This window comes from Talpa europaea (assembly GCF_964194135.1).
Source record: "Talpa europaea genome assembly, chromosome: 4".
In the NCBI taxonomy this organism is placed as follows: Eukaryota; Metazoa; Chordata; class Mammalia; order Eulipotyphla; family Talpidae; genus Talpa; species Talpa europaea.
The window spans coordinates 102970768-102985979 of NC_140070.1; the positions used below are offsets into that span (position 1 = coordinate 102970768).

General features: G+C 43.7%; 1 protein-coding gene across 1 annotated transcript in view; it reads left to right on the top strand.

The window, feature by feature from the left end:
* Positions 1-6245: 6245 nt before the first annotated feature.
* Positions 6246-15212, top strand: part of LOC311170023 (protein mono-ADP-ribosyltransferase PARP14-like) — a gene marked incomplete at both ends in the record, with an annotated part of 76276 nt that continues 67309 nt past the window's right edge. The window contains 2 exons of the mRNA XM_084232340.1: positions 6246-6432; positions 10349-10482. Of these exons, the coding sequence (XP_084088466.1) occupies positions 6246-6432; positions 10349-10482 (321 nt within the window). The remainder of the gene's footprint in view (positions 6433-10348; positions 10483-15212) is intronic.

The window sequence follows — 15212 nt, forward strand, 5'->3', positions numbered from 1 at the left end:
AAATTTTGAGTGTGATTTAGAATTCCGTTTCTATCAGTAGGTTAAAATTAATTTCATCTTGAAGTGCATGCTGAGGTAGAAACAATTCTCTAGTTAAATATAAAATTTAAAGCCCCTACTGATTGCAATGTAAAATTAATAGGGGTTAGTAATGTATATGTAAATACTTAAATATCCAGAACACAGGGAAATTCAGAGGCATTATTAGGAAGTCAGCTTCTAAATTGTATAAATGTTTGTTTTACAAGGAAATTGGTTATTTTAAATTAGAATTGCATTGATGTTTGAGAAAAGGAGAGAAAACATTCAATAGAGTCAAATATTTTTCAAATTAATTTACCTGTGAATTTTTTTTATAGTGAGACATGCTGTTTTGTAATTCATGTTTTTATAGGCACATCTAATAAGGAATTAATAACAAACCATGTTATTTACACACAAAAAAAAAACCCTACGGATATTTTAGTCACATTTGTACCATCTTTATTTTCTCATGTAGGGGTCTCCAAAGCAATTTTAGAAGGTGCTGGAGAAGATGTAGAAACCCAATGTCATCTTCAAGGTAAAGCACAATGATATTCTCTAATCCTTATTTGTGAATGGCTAGCTGACTATAGGGGCTATGGAGAGAGAGACCAGGGAGAGACTTGGGACTGGAAAGAAAACCTATTGATCTTAAAAGTATATATTTGACCAAAAATTTCAGTTATGGAGAATTAAAAGTGAAAAGTGATCTCATAGTTAAAAGGAGGACGTATGCAAAAGAGATTCATGAAAGAGAGTATTTCAAGAGCCTTTTAGCTGCATAAAATACTATTTGCCAAACCAGACATGTTGCTTTCTAAATAGTCAAAGAACATCAGCATCTACTTTTGCAACTTTTTCATGTGTTTCCCAGGTAAACAGGGCAACAGTGATTACCTAATCACAGGAGGTGGTTTACTGAAGTGCAAGAATATTATTCATGTCGTTGGTGGAAATGATGTCAAGACATCTGTTACCCATGTTTTGCAAGAGAGTGAAAAACGGAATTTCTCGTCCATTTGCCTTCCAGCCATCGGGACAGGTGTGTAGCCTCTGCCTGTCAAGGCAGAATCCCAAGTCATCTGCTCCCCTATTCAGTACTGTGACTGTGGGGAATGCTCAGTCTAATTAGGACAGTTTTCTCACCCAAGAAAGTTCCTTGGGGAATAAGCAGGTCTGTGGGTAGTGTAAATAATAGAGAGGAAATATTGAAGGAAAGTGAAGAATGTTAGACTATTAGAGGGAGATTTGTTCTCTGACGTGGAAGGCAATAGAGAGAGGAGGGGAAAGACAGAAAAGAGGAGGGGAGTGGAGAGAAGAGAAAGAGAGAGCATCTCTCCTTGTCCATCAGTCCCTTTGTCTCTTTTCAGTCTCCCCCACATCCCCCCTGACTTACCATGAGCTCCCTCCTCTAACCCCCTCCGTGGAGCACACCGAGCGTGCATGTGCTCCTCTCTGCCCCTGACCTGGGAGCACATCCAGCTCTGCTCACCTCTTCAGCAGCAGGCTGTGGGGGTTGGCCTTAGGGCCTCTCTGTGCAGAGACCTTGCAGCCACCAGGACCCACTGGGATCGAATGGAGCAGAAACACGTTAACTCTCCAGCTTCCTTTTTTCAGTCTCTTTACTTCCTTCAAGTTTTTTGTTTTCTTCAGACTATGCAATGAGTGAGTGATTCTTCATGTATATAGATGGCTCTTTGGCTTTATCATTACTAAGGTGATGCCCTTTGAACTCTTTCTGCAGGAATCTGAGTCAAGTGCATTAATGAGGAGTTCCTGCTTGGTCTCCCCTAAAGAGCTGGTGGGGAGAGGCAAACCCTCTCGGGCCCCAGGTAGATGGAGCTGACTGGTCCAATGACAGAACACTCAGCACTGGGCTGATGGTTCTGTTGCTCAGGAATCTGAGTTTGAGTGGCTCACATTGGCATTGTAGGTTCTCCAGAAGTTTAGCCTCAATAGACTTAACTATCATGTCACCTTCTGCCCCGTCAAATCTCTGTCCCATATTTTGATTTCTGTAATTCTCTACGATTCCTCTTATGTTTCCATATGAATTGCTGTATCTACTTGGTTACCCTCTATTTGCAAGGTTATATTTTATAAGTGCCTAAGGTTTTCATTCCTCTTATAGGAGCATCCAATTTAGCATATTAGCCAACTTATCATCTATGTATCATCTGTCACAGTTATTTTTATGAGCACTCAATAATCACTCATAGTCTGTGTCTCCTGCTTTTTCCTCTTGCATTTGTTTTGTATAAGTTTTGCTCTTGCATTTCTGCCTTCATTTATTTGAGCCAAGAAGGCAGGAGTTGCCAGTGGAGTCAAGGAAAAAAACAAGAACATGAGGCAATTTTAATTCTGTATGAATATGCACACATCTGCCTATTTCTGGACTCATACACACCTGCTACAACTTCCTCTGACCTGCTTGAGTTGTTAGTCTGCACAAAAATGGAGCTTAGCAGATTCTCCATGATTGCCCTCTTTGCTCGGTCACTCCCTCAGATGGTCCTCAGACTAGAGGATGGTGGAGCTTTCTCCCTTAGTGGCGTTTCTGAGTTGAATTGGGACTTGGATCAGACAGCATCCGGCAATGAAAGAAGCCCTTTCCCTGTCCTTAAGACACCTGCCTCCCCAGACAGAATGGGGGGTCAGCGAAATCTAAGCGGCTCCAGCCCTACGCCAACTGCAAACTCCAGTTCACATCCTCTTTCCCCTAACCTGCCCTTCCTCTGAACTACTGGGTCACGTTCAAAGCCCCACTCTAGCATTTGACTCCACCCCCCTCTACTCCTAGGTTCAGTAGCTGATTAGTTAGTTTGGTTAAATACTTACCGAATGCCTGCCCTGTGCCAGGCCCTGTGCTTGGACACCTGGGATAGAAAGATGAGTCAGGAAAGGGTCTGAGGTCCACTAGGACACCTCACTCCTGTGCAAGACAGACACAAACATGCAACACAGCATGTCCCATGTTGTCCGTGAGGTGTGCAGGTGGTGGAAGGGGACAATGGGTTGAGGATAAACCCATTTGGCACTAGTTCTGGCTGACTTATGGCCTAAATATCTCCTCTCTCCCAGCACCCGACTCTTCATTCTCACCTCTTCTCTTTGTTTAACTCTTGTCCTTTGCCCAAGCCTTTATTTCACTCTCCTAACTAGACCTGCGTCTTGGTTCTAGGGTTTCCTTCACTTTTCTCTCAAAAAACAGCTCTATTCCCCTGAACACACTGGTGCACATACCACACCCTGCTCCACAGTTCTCTCCGGCATCACCTTTTCCTCAACGGTCCTTCCATCTCTCATTCTTTCCACACACCACATCCGGTGTGTCCTGAGTTCCTAACTGAGCATCCAGCCTGCGATGGGACACAGTAAATGTGTATGAATGCGTCTGCCACTCCCATTTAAATTCTTCCAAATCTCATGGGGTAACGAAGGAGAATATCCTCCTTCCCTGATCATGAGGTTTGTCTACAGTCCCACAATTATCAACGTCGTCAAGTCAAAGAGGTCCAGCCTCAGTCTCTGCAATAGTGGGGGTGCCATAAACAGGGTTAATCCAGGCAAGCCCCAAGTCTATCACACCATGTTGGTTAGGGTTCTTCACATTGCCTCCCACCCCATGTGACTTAGCCAGGCTGTTCATATGGTGCTTCTATGAATTTTCATGATGTGTTTCTGTGTGTTTCCTGGGACTTTTCATGATTTTATCTGACTGTGGGTGTGAGAAACTAGCCATGGAGCATGCTGAGAATAGGTACTGACCTCAGGTGGCAGCGTGATCTTCTATATTTGGTTAAAATGTGCTGAGTGTGGGAGGAAAGACTTCCTGGAGGTTCATGGACATCTTGTGTACAAAGAATGATAGATTATAATAATTGACAAAATTAGTTTGGTTTGAATCAGATCTTCAAAGATATTGGGGGATACATGCATAAATTCAAGTGATGACTGAGACAAAAAAAATCACTGCTCTCTTTAAAGAGCATGATGTTGCAATATAAATTAGCATCCTGTGATTTTTATGGATATTCTGAGGACAGCTCTGAGACGAAGACTGCCTGGGGTGTGTATTTCTGAGAAACGCAGAGTAGGATCAGTGTATTAGAGGAGGTAAGAACGCAAAACACCAAAGGTTAGTATTCTGGGCCCTTTGATCATTGAGGAGCTACTGAAATCCTGGAACAAAACCCCCCCATTGCATGTAGTACTTTTGAAAGTGTTTACTGATACCATGTTAGAAAAGTCTGTCATGATGGAAGTGTTGGGAAGTGGACCCTTATCTCTGAGAACTGGAATCCCAAAGTTATTCCTTAGCCTCTTCTGGATGGAGTCCCCCACCACCATCATTTGTATTATTTGCCTTCCCAGGAAGTGCTAATCAAGACCCAGATAAGGTTGCTGGAGCCATCATAGATGCCATTGAAGGTTTTGTCCAGAAAGGATCTGCTCAGTCTGTGAAAAAAGTTACGGTTGTTCTCTTTAGGCCTCAGTTCCTGGATGTGTTTTATGCCAACATGAAGAAAAGAAAAGGATTTCAACCTTCTCCCCAACAGTCTGTGATGTCTTACATTCCATGTGAGTTGTTTTTACCAGATGCACATTTCTAATTTTTTTGGTCATGTGAGAATTTGGGTTCATTTATAAACGAAATATGGAACTACCATGTGGCTCAGCTACTCCACTTCTTGGTATTTGTCTGAAGGAAATGAGATCATGATCCCAAGAAGATATAAGCCCCTTCCCCCACTGTCATTACAGCATTATTTATCAAAGCCAAATTGTGGCAACAACCTAAGTTTCCACTGACAAATTAATGGATAAGAGAGATGCAGCTTACATGTATTATGGAATATTACTCAGTTACAGAAAATGAAATCCTGCAGTATGCCACAACAATGTACAGGCCCAGAGGGTTTTATGCTAAGTAAAATAAGTTGGGCAAAGAAAGACAAATACTGTGTGACATCACTTCTATATGGAGTTAATAAAAAATGAACACATAGAACACATTGGTGGTTGCCAGTGGCAGCTGGGTGTCTTGGGAATGCAAAGGAGGTGGAGGTAGGCAAAAGGAATGAAGATGGTCAGAATAGTTATAATTTCAGGAGATGTAAAGTACTGTTTGTAAAAAAAAAAAAGCAATAATCTTTCTTTCTTTTGTCTTTTAGCAATTTTGGTCTCTTCTTTTTTGATTATTTAGTATCTTTGGCTTCTGTCTTTCCTTTTTTAGAATTTTGGCCTCTTTTGATTCTTCTTTTTTTTGGTTTGGTTATTTTCTTGTTTTACTTAATATTTTTGGGCTCCTCACGGCGCTCTCCAAAAAAAATACAATCCTTCAGTTTTGGAAAATAAAACAGAGTCAGTAATTTTTCAGGTGTGTGGTGAAAATGTAAAGTGTGTGGAAAACGCCCTCTCCTGGATACAGGATCTGACTGAAAAGGAACAGTGCTCTTTCACCAGTGCAGATGAGTGTATTAAAGACTTTGATGAAAAGGAGGCCCAGAAATTGAATGAGACACAGAAGAAATTAAACATTGCTATATCCTTGGACCATAAAAAACCTTTGATTGAGGTTTTGGGAATTGGCAGAGATGTGACTGAGGCTAGAAATGAAATTGAGGAAATGATTAGGAGAGTAAGATTGGCCAAAAAAAAGGAATCCCAGGCAGATTATACCAGTGAATTTATAGAATGGCGATATCATGACAATAACACTTACCACAGTTTTGACAAAATGACCAATCTGCAATTAGAGAATGCCCAGAAAAATCGCCAAACGACAACTGAAGTCACAGTTAATCAGCAGATCTACACAGTGAATTTGAAAACAAACACGGCTGCAGATGCAAAGGGACACAGTATATCTGTTCAGCACCTCAAGAAATGTGAAGGTGAGTCAAACTTTTATTCCTGCTATTTATTATTTTATACCTGCTTTGGACATAATCCTGTTTTATATTTACATCAAAGTTGTTTCAAGTAGATAAAATTCAACCAACCTTTAGGGGATAAAATAGAAATTTTGTGGTCCCCTGGACACAGCTGGGGAGGTCAGAAGCCTCAAGTGGTGGTGGCAGCCACTGCCGCGGTCCAGAGAGGCAGGTGAAGTCAGGGAGCCGCTATTTAGAGCCAAAAGCAGAAACTAAGGGCAGGGAGGAGTTTTCAAGGAAACGAAAGCGAAAGAGTCAGTCCAGGCAGACGGACCAGAGCCGAAGATGGCAGCATCCGGCTCTTTTCCTCTGCTGGTAGAAGGCTCTTGGGGCCCGGATCCCCCGAAGAACTTGAGCACCAAGTTGCAGCTGTACTTCCAGAGCTCGAAGAGGTCGGGAGGCGGGGAATGCGAGATCCGCCGGGAACCCGGGAGCCCTCCCCGCTTCACGGTGCTCTTCTTCCCGGACGACGGTAAAGGGCTCCAGGGATGAGCAAAAGAGGGATCAGCCGGGCTCCTCCGGGTTCCTCCTCTAGGGGAAAGTTGGGGTTGGCTCTGGGACCGGGACTAGGCTGTGCTGTGGCTGGGAATCCCGCCACAGTCGTCGGGGAGAGAACGTGGACCAGGCGGAGCGGGATTTCCCCCCGCCGGTCCCGCTTTCAGGCGCTTCCTGGGGCTGCCTGGAGGTGGCGGCTGCTGCACCGCGAAAATGAGTTGTGTCTTTAGCGTGGTAGGACAGAAAAGAGCCGATTGAAAGCTGAGTACCCACCTCATTTACGAGATTGTATAGTGTGTTGGAAACAAGGTTTCGGTTCCATTGCAATTTTAGAACTCCAAAGGTTTATGGGAGCGTTAAGGGAAGGGAAAGTTCTAGGAAATCACATGAAAACTGACTCCTTGAAGGTGAGTTCAGTTCGGGGTGGGCAATACTTCAGGGAGGGCGCTTCCGACCTGACAGCACTGCATGAACAAGCACAGGAAGCTTGAGGCTTCCTCAGGGAAACAGGGGCCTGTGAGCCCGCAGTGTGGTGGAGAAGTCAGTCCTCTGCTTATCCCTGTGCACCTGCTGGCAGGGTCTGCAAACTGGACGGCAAGTACACGTGGGGACTGGGAAAAGGTGTCAGATGTCAGAGGACAGTTATGTATTTTAAAATCTTAGGCCTTCTGTTGTTAAACCTCCTTCTTTTTTTAAAAAAGATTTATTTATTTATGCACACAAGAACTGGGGTACAGACCAGAGGCCTGGGGCGGGGTGAGAGGATTCACCAGAGACAGAGTGGGGAACAGAACAGGCAGACTGACCGAAATACACTGCTGAGGGGAGCAGCGGGCAAGACAGGAGAGGTCTGCTGTGCCCTGTGGGTAGCTCCCTGGCCGGCATCTAACACTTGCTGCAGAGGCTGTGGACAGCTTCATAGGTTGTGTCTCAACCCCCTGAACCACCAGGGAGGCCTCCCATTTGGGAAAAGGTACAAAGGAAATTAAAGCTAAGAGATAGTTTGACTTGGACGATAGAGGGTCCTGTATGGACAGGGTCAGTAGCATGAATTTTCTTTGCCCCAGAGGGAGGCGCCCATAGGCAGGGATTCGGACAAGCTGATGCTGCTCTCCTGACACTGGATTTGAGAAACAGGGCCCAGAAGAGAGCAAGGAGGCTTCCAAGGCCCTAAAAACAGTAGCAGTGGGGAGGCAGGGATGAAAAAAGGAATCAATAAAACCCAAAGGTTGAAGATAAATGTGAAGGAAAGCAGGTGGGCAAGGACAGGAGACCCCTTGGCTCAGGACACTTAGAACAACAGACTCCTGAGGGTTCTGAGATGTGCGTCACCAGAGAGCTCAGAAGGGCAGCTGTGCGGTGTGTGAGTCATTTCTTCACTGTCAACAGTGTGGACCTGGCCCTTCGGGACACTTCTTTCTTTGTTGAGCCCCAGGAGCAGTTATTGAGTTGGGACAACAGACTCCAACTCCCCCCCCACACCCCCCGCCCCTAAATCACAGCAGATTAAACAGAGTGTGGTGGCTGGGAATCTGCACGTTTTACCAGGAATCGGGTCACCTTGCTCCACTAAAGGGTGCGAATCTGTAGTTTGATGATGACCTAGGGTGAACAAAACAGGGAATGATTATACAACATAAAAAGCATAAATACACAGATGGTGTAAAATAGAATTTTGGGATGCCGTCATTCTATTCTAGCTCTCAAAGCATACATCATTTAGGTCTCCCTGCTAGGCCTTCTTTCTTTACCCCTCCCAGCCCACTATAACCCCTCACCCCATACTGCTTCAGTGGCTCCTCCTGTGTTATGCCCGAGCACAAATACTCAGACTTACTGCCTCTCAGGTCCTTTCCTGGTCAAAGTTCTAAGGAGGTGGAAAGTCCCTGTGGCATTTCAGTTTCAGTTTCCCACAAGAGGAGCGCCATTCTCAGTAGCAAGTTGCCTGGAATTTGCTGAGCACGAGTGACCTGCCCTAGCAGGGGTACCCCATCCTCCATGCAGGAACAGGTGCAAGTCCACAGCATGACGTGACTTTATTTTTGTGATTCACTTAATAAAAAGGAGCCCCATAGAACTTGTCTGTACAAACAGGGAACTAAGAGGTTGTTAAAATATTTTTATGTGGTTCACTGAAAGTTGTGTGTAAATTGAAATCCTGTTCAAATGCGTACACTTATCATCCTTATTGCTTTCATTTTCCTCCTGACTGTTGTTCAGATGGGGCAAGAGAACCCAGCTTTTCTTTAAATAAAATGCAGCGGAGGTGCTGGCTGCAGAAGCAGACTGTCCACTTGGGTAAGGGAGAATGGTAGCAGAGTTTCATCTCTTTTTCCTCCCAGATTCACCAACTCCTCACTGGGGATCACGTACAGAGACACCATCTACTCTCTGGAAATAAGGCTGCCCAGATATATTACACTCAGTCTCAGAACAGGCTGGCACATTCAGATGCCCGGACAGGACTCTGTCAAAGTCTAGAGAATCATAAAGGAATGTAGCACAGAGTTCATGACCCTAGACAACTGGGCTTCAAAAACAATACTGTTAGTCGGTTACTAACAGACGAATGTCTTCCTCAGCCTTAGCGCTCTTCCTCAGGCAGTAGGTCAGGAGGCTGTTTCAATAAACACCACCTCAGCTTGCTGGTAGGCTTTGGGGTCTTATCTAGCCCTCAGTCTTCATTCTAACTTAGGACAGCTCCTAAGATGTCCAAGGTGAAGCATCCACTCTCTCATGAAGAGTGACTCAGGAGTCTGGCATTTTTTCTCATATGGTTTCTGGACCAGCTTCTGAGTTGGCATCCGGTTGGTGAAGGCTTCCCTTCTTCCACCCCTTTGTGGATAGTTGAGATGAGAAAACTGTTCAAGGCCCTCTTGAAAGATTCGTGTGTATGTCTTTGGCCCCATCAGGTCACCATTTCACAATATAATCTGGTGACCTCACACTCAGGGCAGAGCTGCACCCGTGAATCACAAGGGCACCCTCACTGGCTTCCTTCACCCTGACCTCCTTAGCCGCCTGACTATGCTGGTCTCACCTCTGTTTCCACACTCACCTGCTCCCTCTTTCCACTGTCTGAGACACACTGATTTCCCTTTCTTCTCTCTCTGACTTACACTCGCATCTCTCTTGTGGGTGTAACAGAATAGGTCAGAAACACCTCCTTACGTGAGGGAACGAACTCTAGAGAAGTTACGATCTTTTCTCAGTGTCACTCAGCAAGTTCATGGCAGAGTTGGAATTCAGATGCAGGTTTTTGTGCTCTTCTGTCCACTGGTCAGTTTGTTCGCTGCTCATTCTTTTTTCCTTTCATGAAATCTCCTCCATCTCTTCTTTTCTACTCCTTTTACTATCAGATATGAGTCCCTTACTATCGCAGGTTAAAGAGTTGATTGAAACAACTCTAGGCCGTACCCCTGGCCACTGTACCCATGGCCAATTTCCTAAATTGTGGCCTCCATCACATCGTGTCCCAAGCCCCAATCTACTGGCTCAGCATAAGAAATACTTAGTTCTTCACTATAGAATAAATACTGCTATCTTTTTGGGTACCAAATAACCTCAGGTAATGTACTAAGTTCTTTATTATATTTCTTTCATGTTTGTACTGAACACACATACAAAACAATCTTCATTAACTACTTACGATTAGACAGGAAGACAGACTTTGTATTTTTATTAAGAAAGATGCTCACAGTTAAAAATGATAACTTTAAAGATGGAATTGAAATCTGTGTCTGCTGCTAAGTATTTCTCTTTCTGCTGCTTAAGGCCTCTCTTGGGAAATGATCGAGCCATCGATTTGAGATGATGAAACCCATGGAAATCATGGGATAATTTTATGAATGAAGATTGCTTGACCACTGGCTTTTAAAATTTTTAAATTTCAGTTCGGCAGAGAGTCCTGGACAGAGACAACCATGAGTTAGTATGGCCTGGACAAGGAACATTCAAGTTAACTGTCAAGTTGCCCACAGCCCCAGATGAAGTCCAAAATGTCCTTGAAGAGGAAATTCCAACGAAGGTAAATAAAAGCGTAGGGTGTTCTCATAAGGTGTGTGGGAGGGGATTGCAATGAGAAAAGTACTGTGAAATGAGAAGTATAAATAAAACTGGGGAGAGAAAAGCAATTTACAAAATAGAGGGGATGAAGATGGTGAAGTGTAGTATGGAATAATGAAGGAGAGGACAGTTTTTGTTTGATTTTTGACACTTTTAGAAAAATCAAGATTTGGAGGTTTCAATATTTTGGTTGAGATATAAAATTTGGGGTCTGTCCTGGTGCTTTATAACCTGGATCTTAGTTACTTTGTTTTGTTTTGACATTGTTCTGAGGGGAAGGTGACCCATACTGCATATCCTGAGTATTTCCTCAGCTGTAATGGTGTCCCCGTGTGGGGTGGTTGGGGGTGAGGATGAAACGCGATGACTCCTGTCATGCAGGAGGCATGGTGCTTGCTCACAGTGACCACTCAGGGAATGTTAAGTGCAGAAACGACATGAGCTAAACTGTTACTCTGATCTAGATCTTACCTCACATGCCAATGCTGGTTCACTGGGGTTTCTGTTATTTGTGACTTGTTTGTACCAGTTTGCTGACTGAGTGGACGTGCCAAATGCCCAAGGCGCCCCAGCATCATCACCCCAGCCTCTCATTGTCTTCTCTCTAAGCCCTATGTCTCCAGCTACTCCCAGAGGTACTTTGTCAATGCAAAAAAATGATTGCTAATTCATTCATGCTACTTTACTGTTTGGGTTTCAGGAATCCAAGACCAAAGTCCATGTCAGAGAACCAGGTAAGGTCTCCTCCTGAGGCAGTTTTGCTTCTTTTCAAGAGAGCATGGCCATGGCCAGCCCTCTCTTCATGGTTTTACAAAGCAGGTTTGCTCAGCTGAGCAATGCCTAGAAGTTGCATCATCTATATGCTCTCTGCCACTCATACAGAGGGCAAACCCGGAGTTGCCCCTTGAGTTCTTAGGGTTCAGGTGAGAAGGATGAGAACAGCTTGCTGTTTGCGAATAGACAGCAAGCAATGGAAAGGCAGACAAAAAGCTACATGGAAGGTGGATGAATCAACCTTTAGAACCCACTTGTGTGCAACTGGCCACCGAGAAACAAAGACATGACATGCTGGTGCCCTGTGTAGCAAAATCAGTTTCTGAGCACAGAGTACGGAAGACTCTGTCCTCTGCAGCCACAATAAGAAAGTGTGTGTCCCTTATGGACAGAAATTTCTAAGCAGGGTTCAGGTATAGGGTACAGCCCTCCAGACCAGCAGCAACTGTTCTTGCTGCATTTGCTATAAGAAAAAGTCTACAACCTAGTGGCTTTGCGGACTGGCTGCCTACTTAGTTTTTGGGCGGTGCCTCCTGACATTTATTTAGATGCGACTAATTTTCCTAGCAAAGCTAGCTCTTAAAAAGGGGAGGAAAGGATGAACCGTGCTGGAATGGAGAGAAACTGAAGAATATATTTTATCTTCAGGAAATGGAATTCCAAAAAACTGTGTGAACATCTTCCTCTAAAATCAAAATTTTCTCGAGATCACATATAGACTTTTGCAATTTTCTTTTTGAAAATGACACTAGCATGAGAGTTGATTTTATTTGGCAAAATAGCTGGATAGGATTGTAACTCACATAGATGTACTATTAAATGGTAGAGCCTAGTATGCAGAGTTTTCTTAAAGCTCATGATTCTTACGAAATCATGAAAGAAATTTTTGTCTCTTTAAAGGAATTCCTGTCTTTCATTCTTCACATATAGGCCCAACTCACCCAGCTCCCAATGTTCATTGTGACCCCCCTAAATATAGTTTTCTTGAAAGTTGCCTTGTGTGCTGTGTCCTCAACCTCAATTTTAGACCCAAAAGTGGTTTCGTATTTGTATGTTTGTATCTGTGTCATTCCCATGTCCAGAATTTAATCAAGTCCGTGTTTTTTAGCTTTTCCTAGATTTTATCCTAACTCTGTTTTAACTGCTTTGTTAGCACTATCTCAGATTTGCTTAAAACTTCAAATGTATTCTAAGAATAGCCATCCAACCCCACACCAATGGGCTTCTCATTGCCCTGGAAATTTTAGAACCATTTACTAACCTGTTTAAATTGACCCAGTTCCGGGCCTCCCTGGTAGCGCAGTGATTGAGCACTGGGCTGGGAAGCTGCCCGCAGCCTCCCCAGCACCTGTTTGATCCCCATCCCCTGGCGAGAGTCCCACATGGCACTCAGGCCTCTCCTGCCGCCCGCTGCTCCCCTCAGCAGTGTACTTCGTCAGTCTGCCTGTTCTTCTCCCCACTCTGGCTCTGGTGAATTCTCTCACCCTCCCACGCTTCTGACTGTACCCAGTGCTTGTATAAATAAATAAATAAAATCTTTAAAAAACAAAAGACAGTGGTCCTAGAACATTTTTAAAAAATTAAAAAAAAAATAAATTGACCCAGTTCCAGTGATAGCAACTGGATAGGAAGTTGGGTGGTCTCAAACAAGATACTCTAGTTGGCCCCTTTCAGAGAAGAAGAGGAGGTCCTCTGTTTAAAGTTTTTCCACACTAAATCCTGAAAATTGCCCTAAGGTTAGGACTCTTAAAATAAATCAGACCGTTATCAAAATTGAGCAAAATGAGGGTGAAATGTAGATCCCTAAAAACCCCGTAACTCAGGCATGAGGAGAGCACATGCTGCACTGTGATGCACTGGGCAGAGATGAAACCCAGAGCACAAAGATGGACAAGCACTTGGCAGAGCAAGGAAAGGACAAGATAAGCCCACACCTTCATCAGGGATGTGAGCCCTGAGCCAATCCTGCCAGGCCAGGCTGGGGTGGACTGGGCCTGAAAGGTGGAAATCAACAGTTGGAACAACCTAGACAAATTCTGGCTTTTCCATATCTATATTTCCAGTCTGCACACATTTATAAATCCCTGATGTTTGTGACTTGTTTGTACCAGTTGTGCTAACTGAGTGGATGCGTCTGAACTTCCTTTTGGGAAATATGTTAAAACCAACAGGTCTGATGCCACATGTGTCTTCTTCTCCCCAAACCAGTACCCTCTTCTGGCTTCCTTATTTCTCATGAGAATTAAAACCAGTCTGCCTCACACCTTCTAGAAATCTTGGAATTCTCTCCTCTTTAAGCTTTCACTAATTCCCCCCCCACCCACCCATCATCATCACTGCCCCTCTCCAGCAGCTCACCTATCACTGCACAAACAGCTCATGACTAGAGTTGCCTGCTTTCTTTCCCTCTGTCCAGTGTCCTTCTCCTTAAGTCTGACCAGGTCTTTGTACCATTGATGAATATTCTGTCATCTTTTATATGGCAACCTTCTGCAACTCACCCTGAACTACCAACTGTAAGATAAGGTCCAGACTGTGCTCTGGATGGAACTGACTTTTCTGGCCTCATTTCTTACACCTGCACACACGAGTGCTCCTGAGCTTCATTGCCCAGACTGCCGTTTCTCAGACAGGTTGGCGCAGACACAACACTAACTGTCCTTCTGTTGCTCATATCACTCTCCACCTCACTTTTGTCTCCTCAAATTCTATATAGCCTGGAATATCTACTCAGTATCCTCCTCATCTTGGGAACCTTTCCAATGCAGCCCAAACTTTAGCTCTGTTTCTTGGACTCCTGGATTAGCTGTTGGTTCTCTTTATGGGGCACTTAACCAAGTCTCTCTTGTGATGATAAAGCTTCTAGTGGTCAATGATTATAAAGTTATATTGCTGGAAAGCTCTTACTGTTTACTTAGTTTTACTTAGACTCATTTATAATTAAGAGACATGACAAGGGCAATGGCTAAAGAGTCACAGAGTCTGGGTTGTAGTCACATAACTTTACTCCAGCAGTAATCATTCTGTAGTCATACCTATCTCATTGAATGCTAATCTATGTTGTTATTTAATCATTAAGGAAATTTTTATTTGGCATGAGAGTGGTGTCATCTCCAGTATATACGAGTAGTATTTGTCAAGCCCAAATCACAGTTCAGTATGGCTGGTGGCTAGGGTGGAGGGAGTCCAGACTGCTGTACACAGTCATCGGGAATCCAGGCTTCTTCCATCTTTGGACAGCAATTTCATTGATATGATCTCCAGGGTCTGCAGAATGGAGATTGATATAAAGGAGATTTGTATTGATCAGGCTTGGAAGAGTAAATCACCTCTTCCACCCATATTAATCAGCCACATGAACTCTACTTTTGGAATTTAACTGAAAGAAATCTGGGAAATTCCAGGAAGGAAACAAAATTAATTTGGTGAGCACATAGCATTTTATTTTGCTATAATAAGCATGTACATAGGTCAGTTCCCTTTCTCATTTTTCTTTTACATCTTCATTAGAAACCCATTGTGTTCTGACCTACTGTTTTTTGTGTGCACCACTTTCCATATCCAGCTCCTTGAACATAATAATGGCCCCAAGTAATAGTTGTTCACACAATGTCTAAAGATCATATCACACATCATGCTTTACTGGACAATCAAAGAGAGACTGACCTCAAGCATATGTGTAACTCATTGTGGTCAACAATGGACAGGGATAACTGTCCATGGAATTTTTATTTGGCATGTGAGTGGTATCAGTGCTGTCCAGTGACTGGGATAATTGCTGTTTACTGGATTTAATGGGGATATACAGCTCTCCGGGCCATTGAAGTTTCTCTGTGTATTTCTTAGTTATTCACTGTAAGGATTCTTACTTCAGTGATGGGAACCTTTTGCTTTTCAGAGTACAGTTTGTTAGATGAT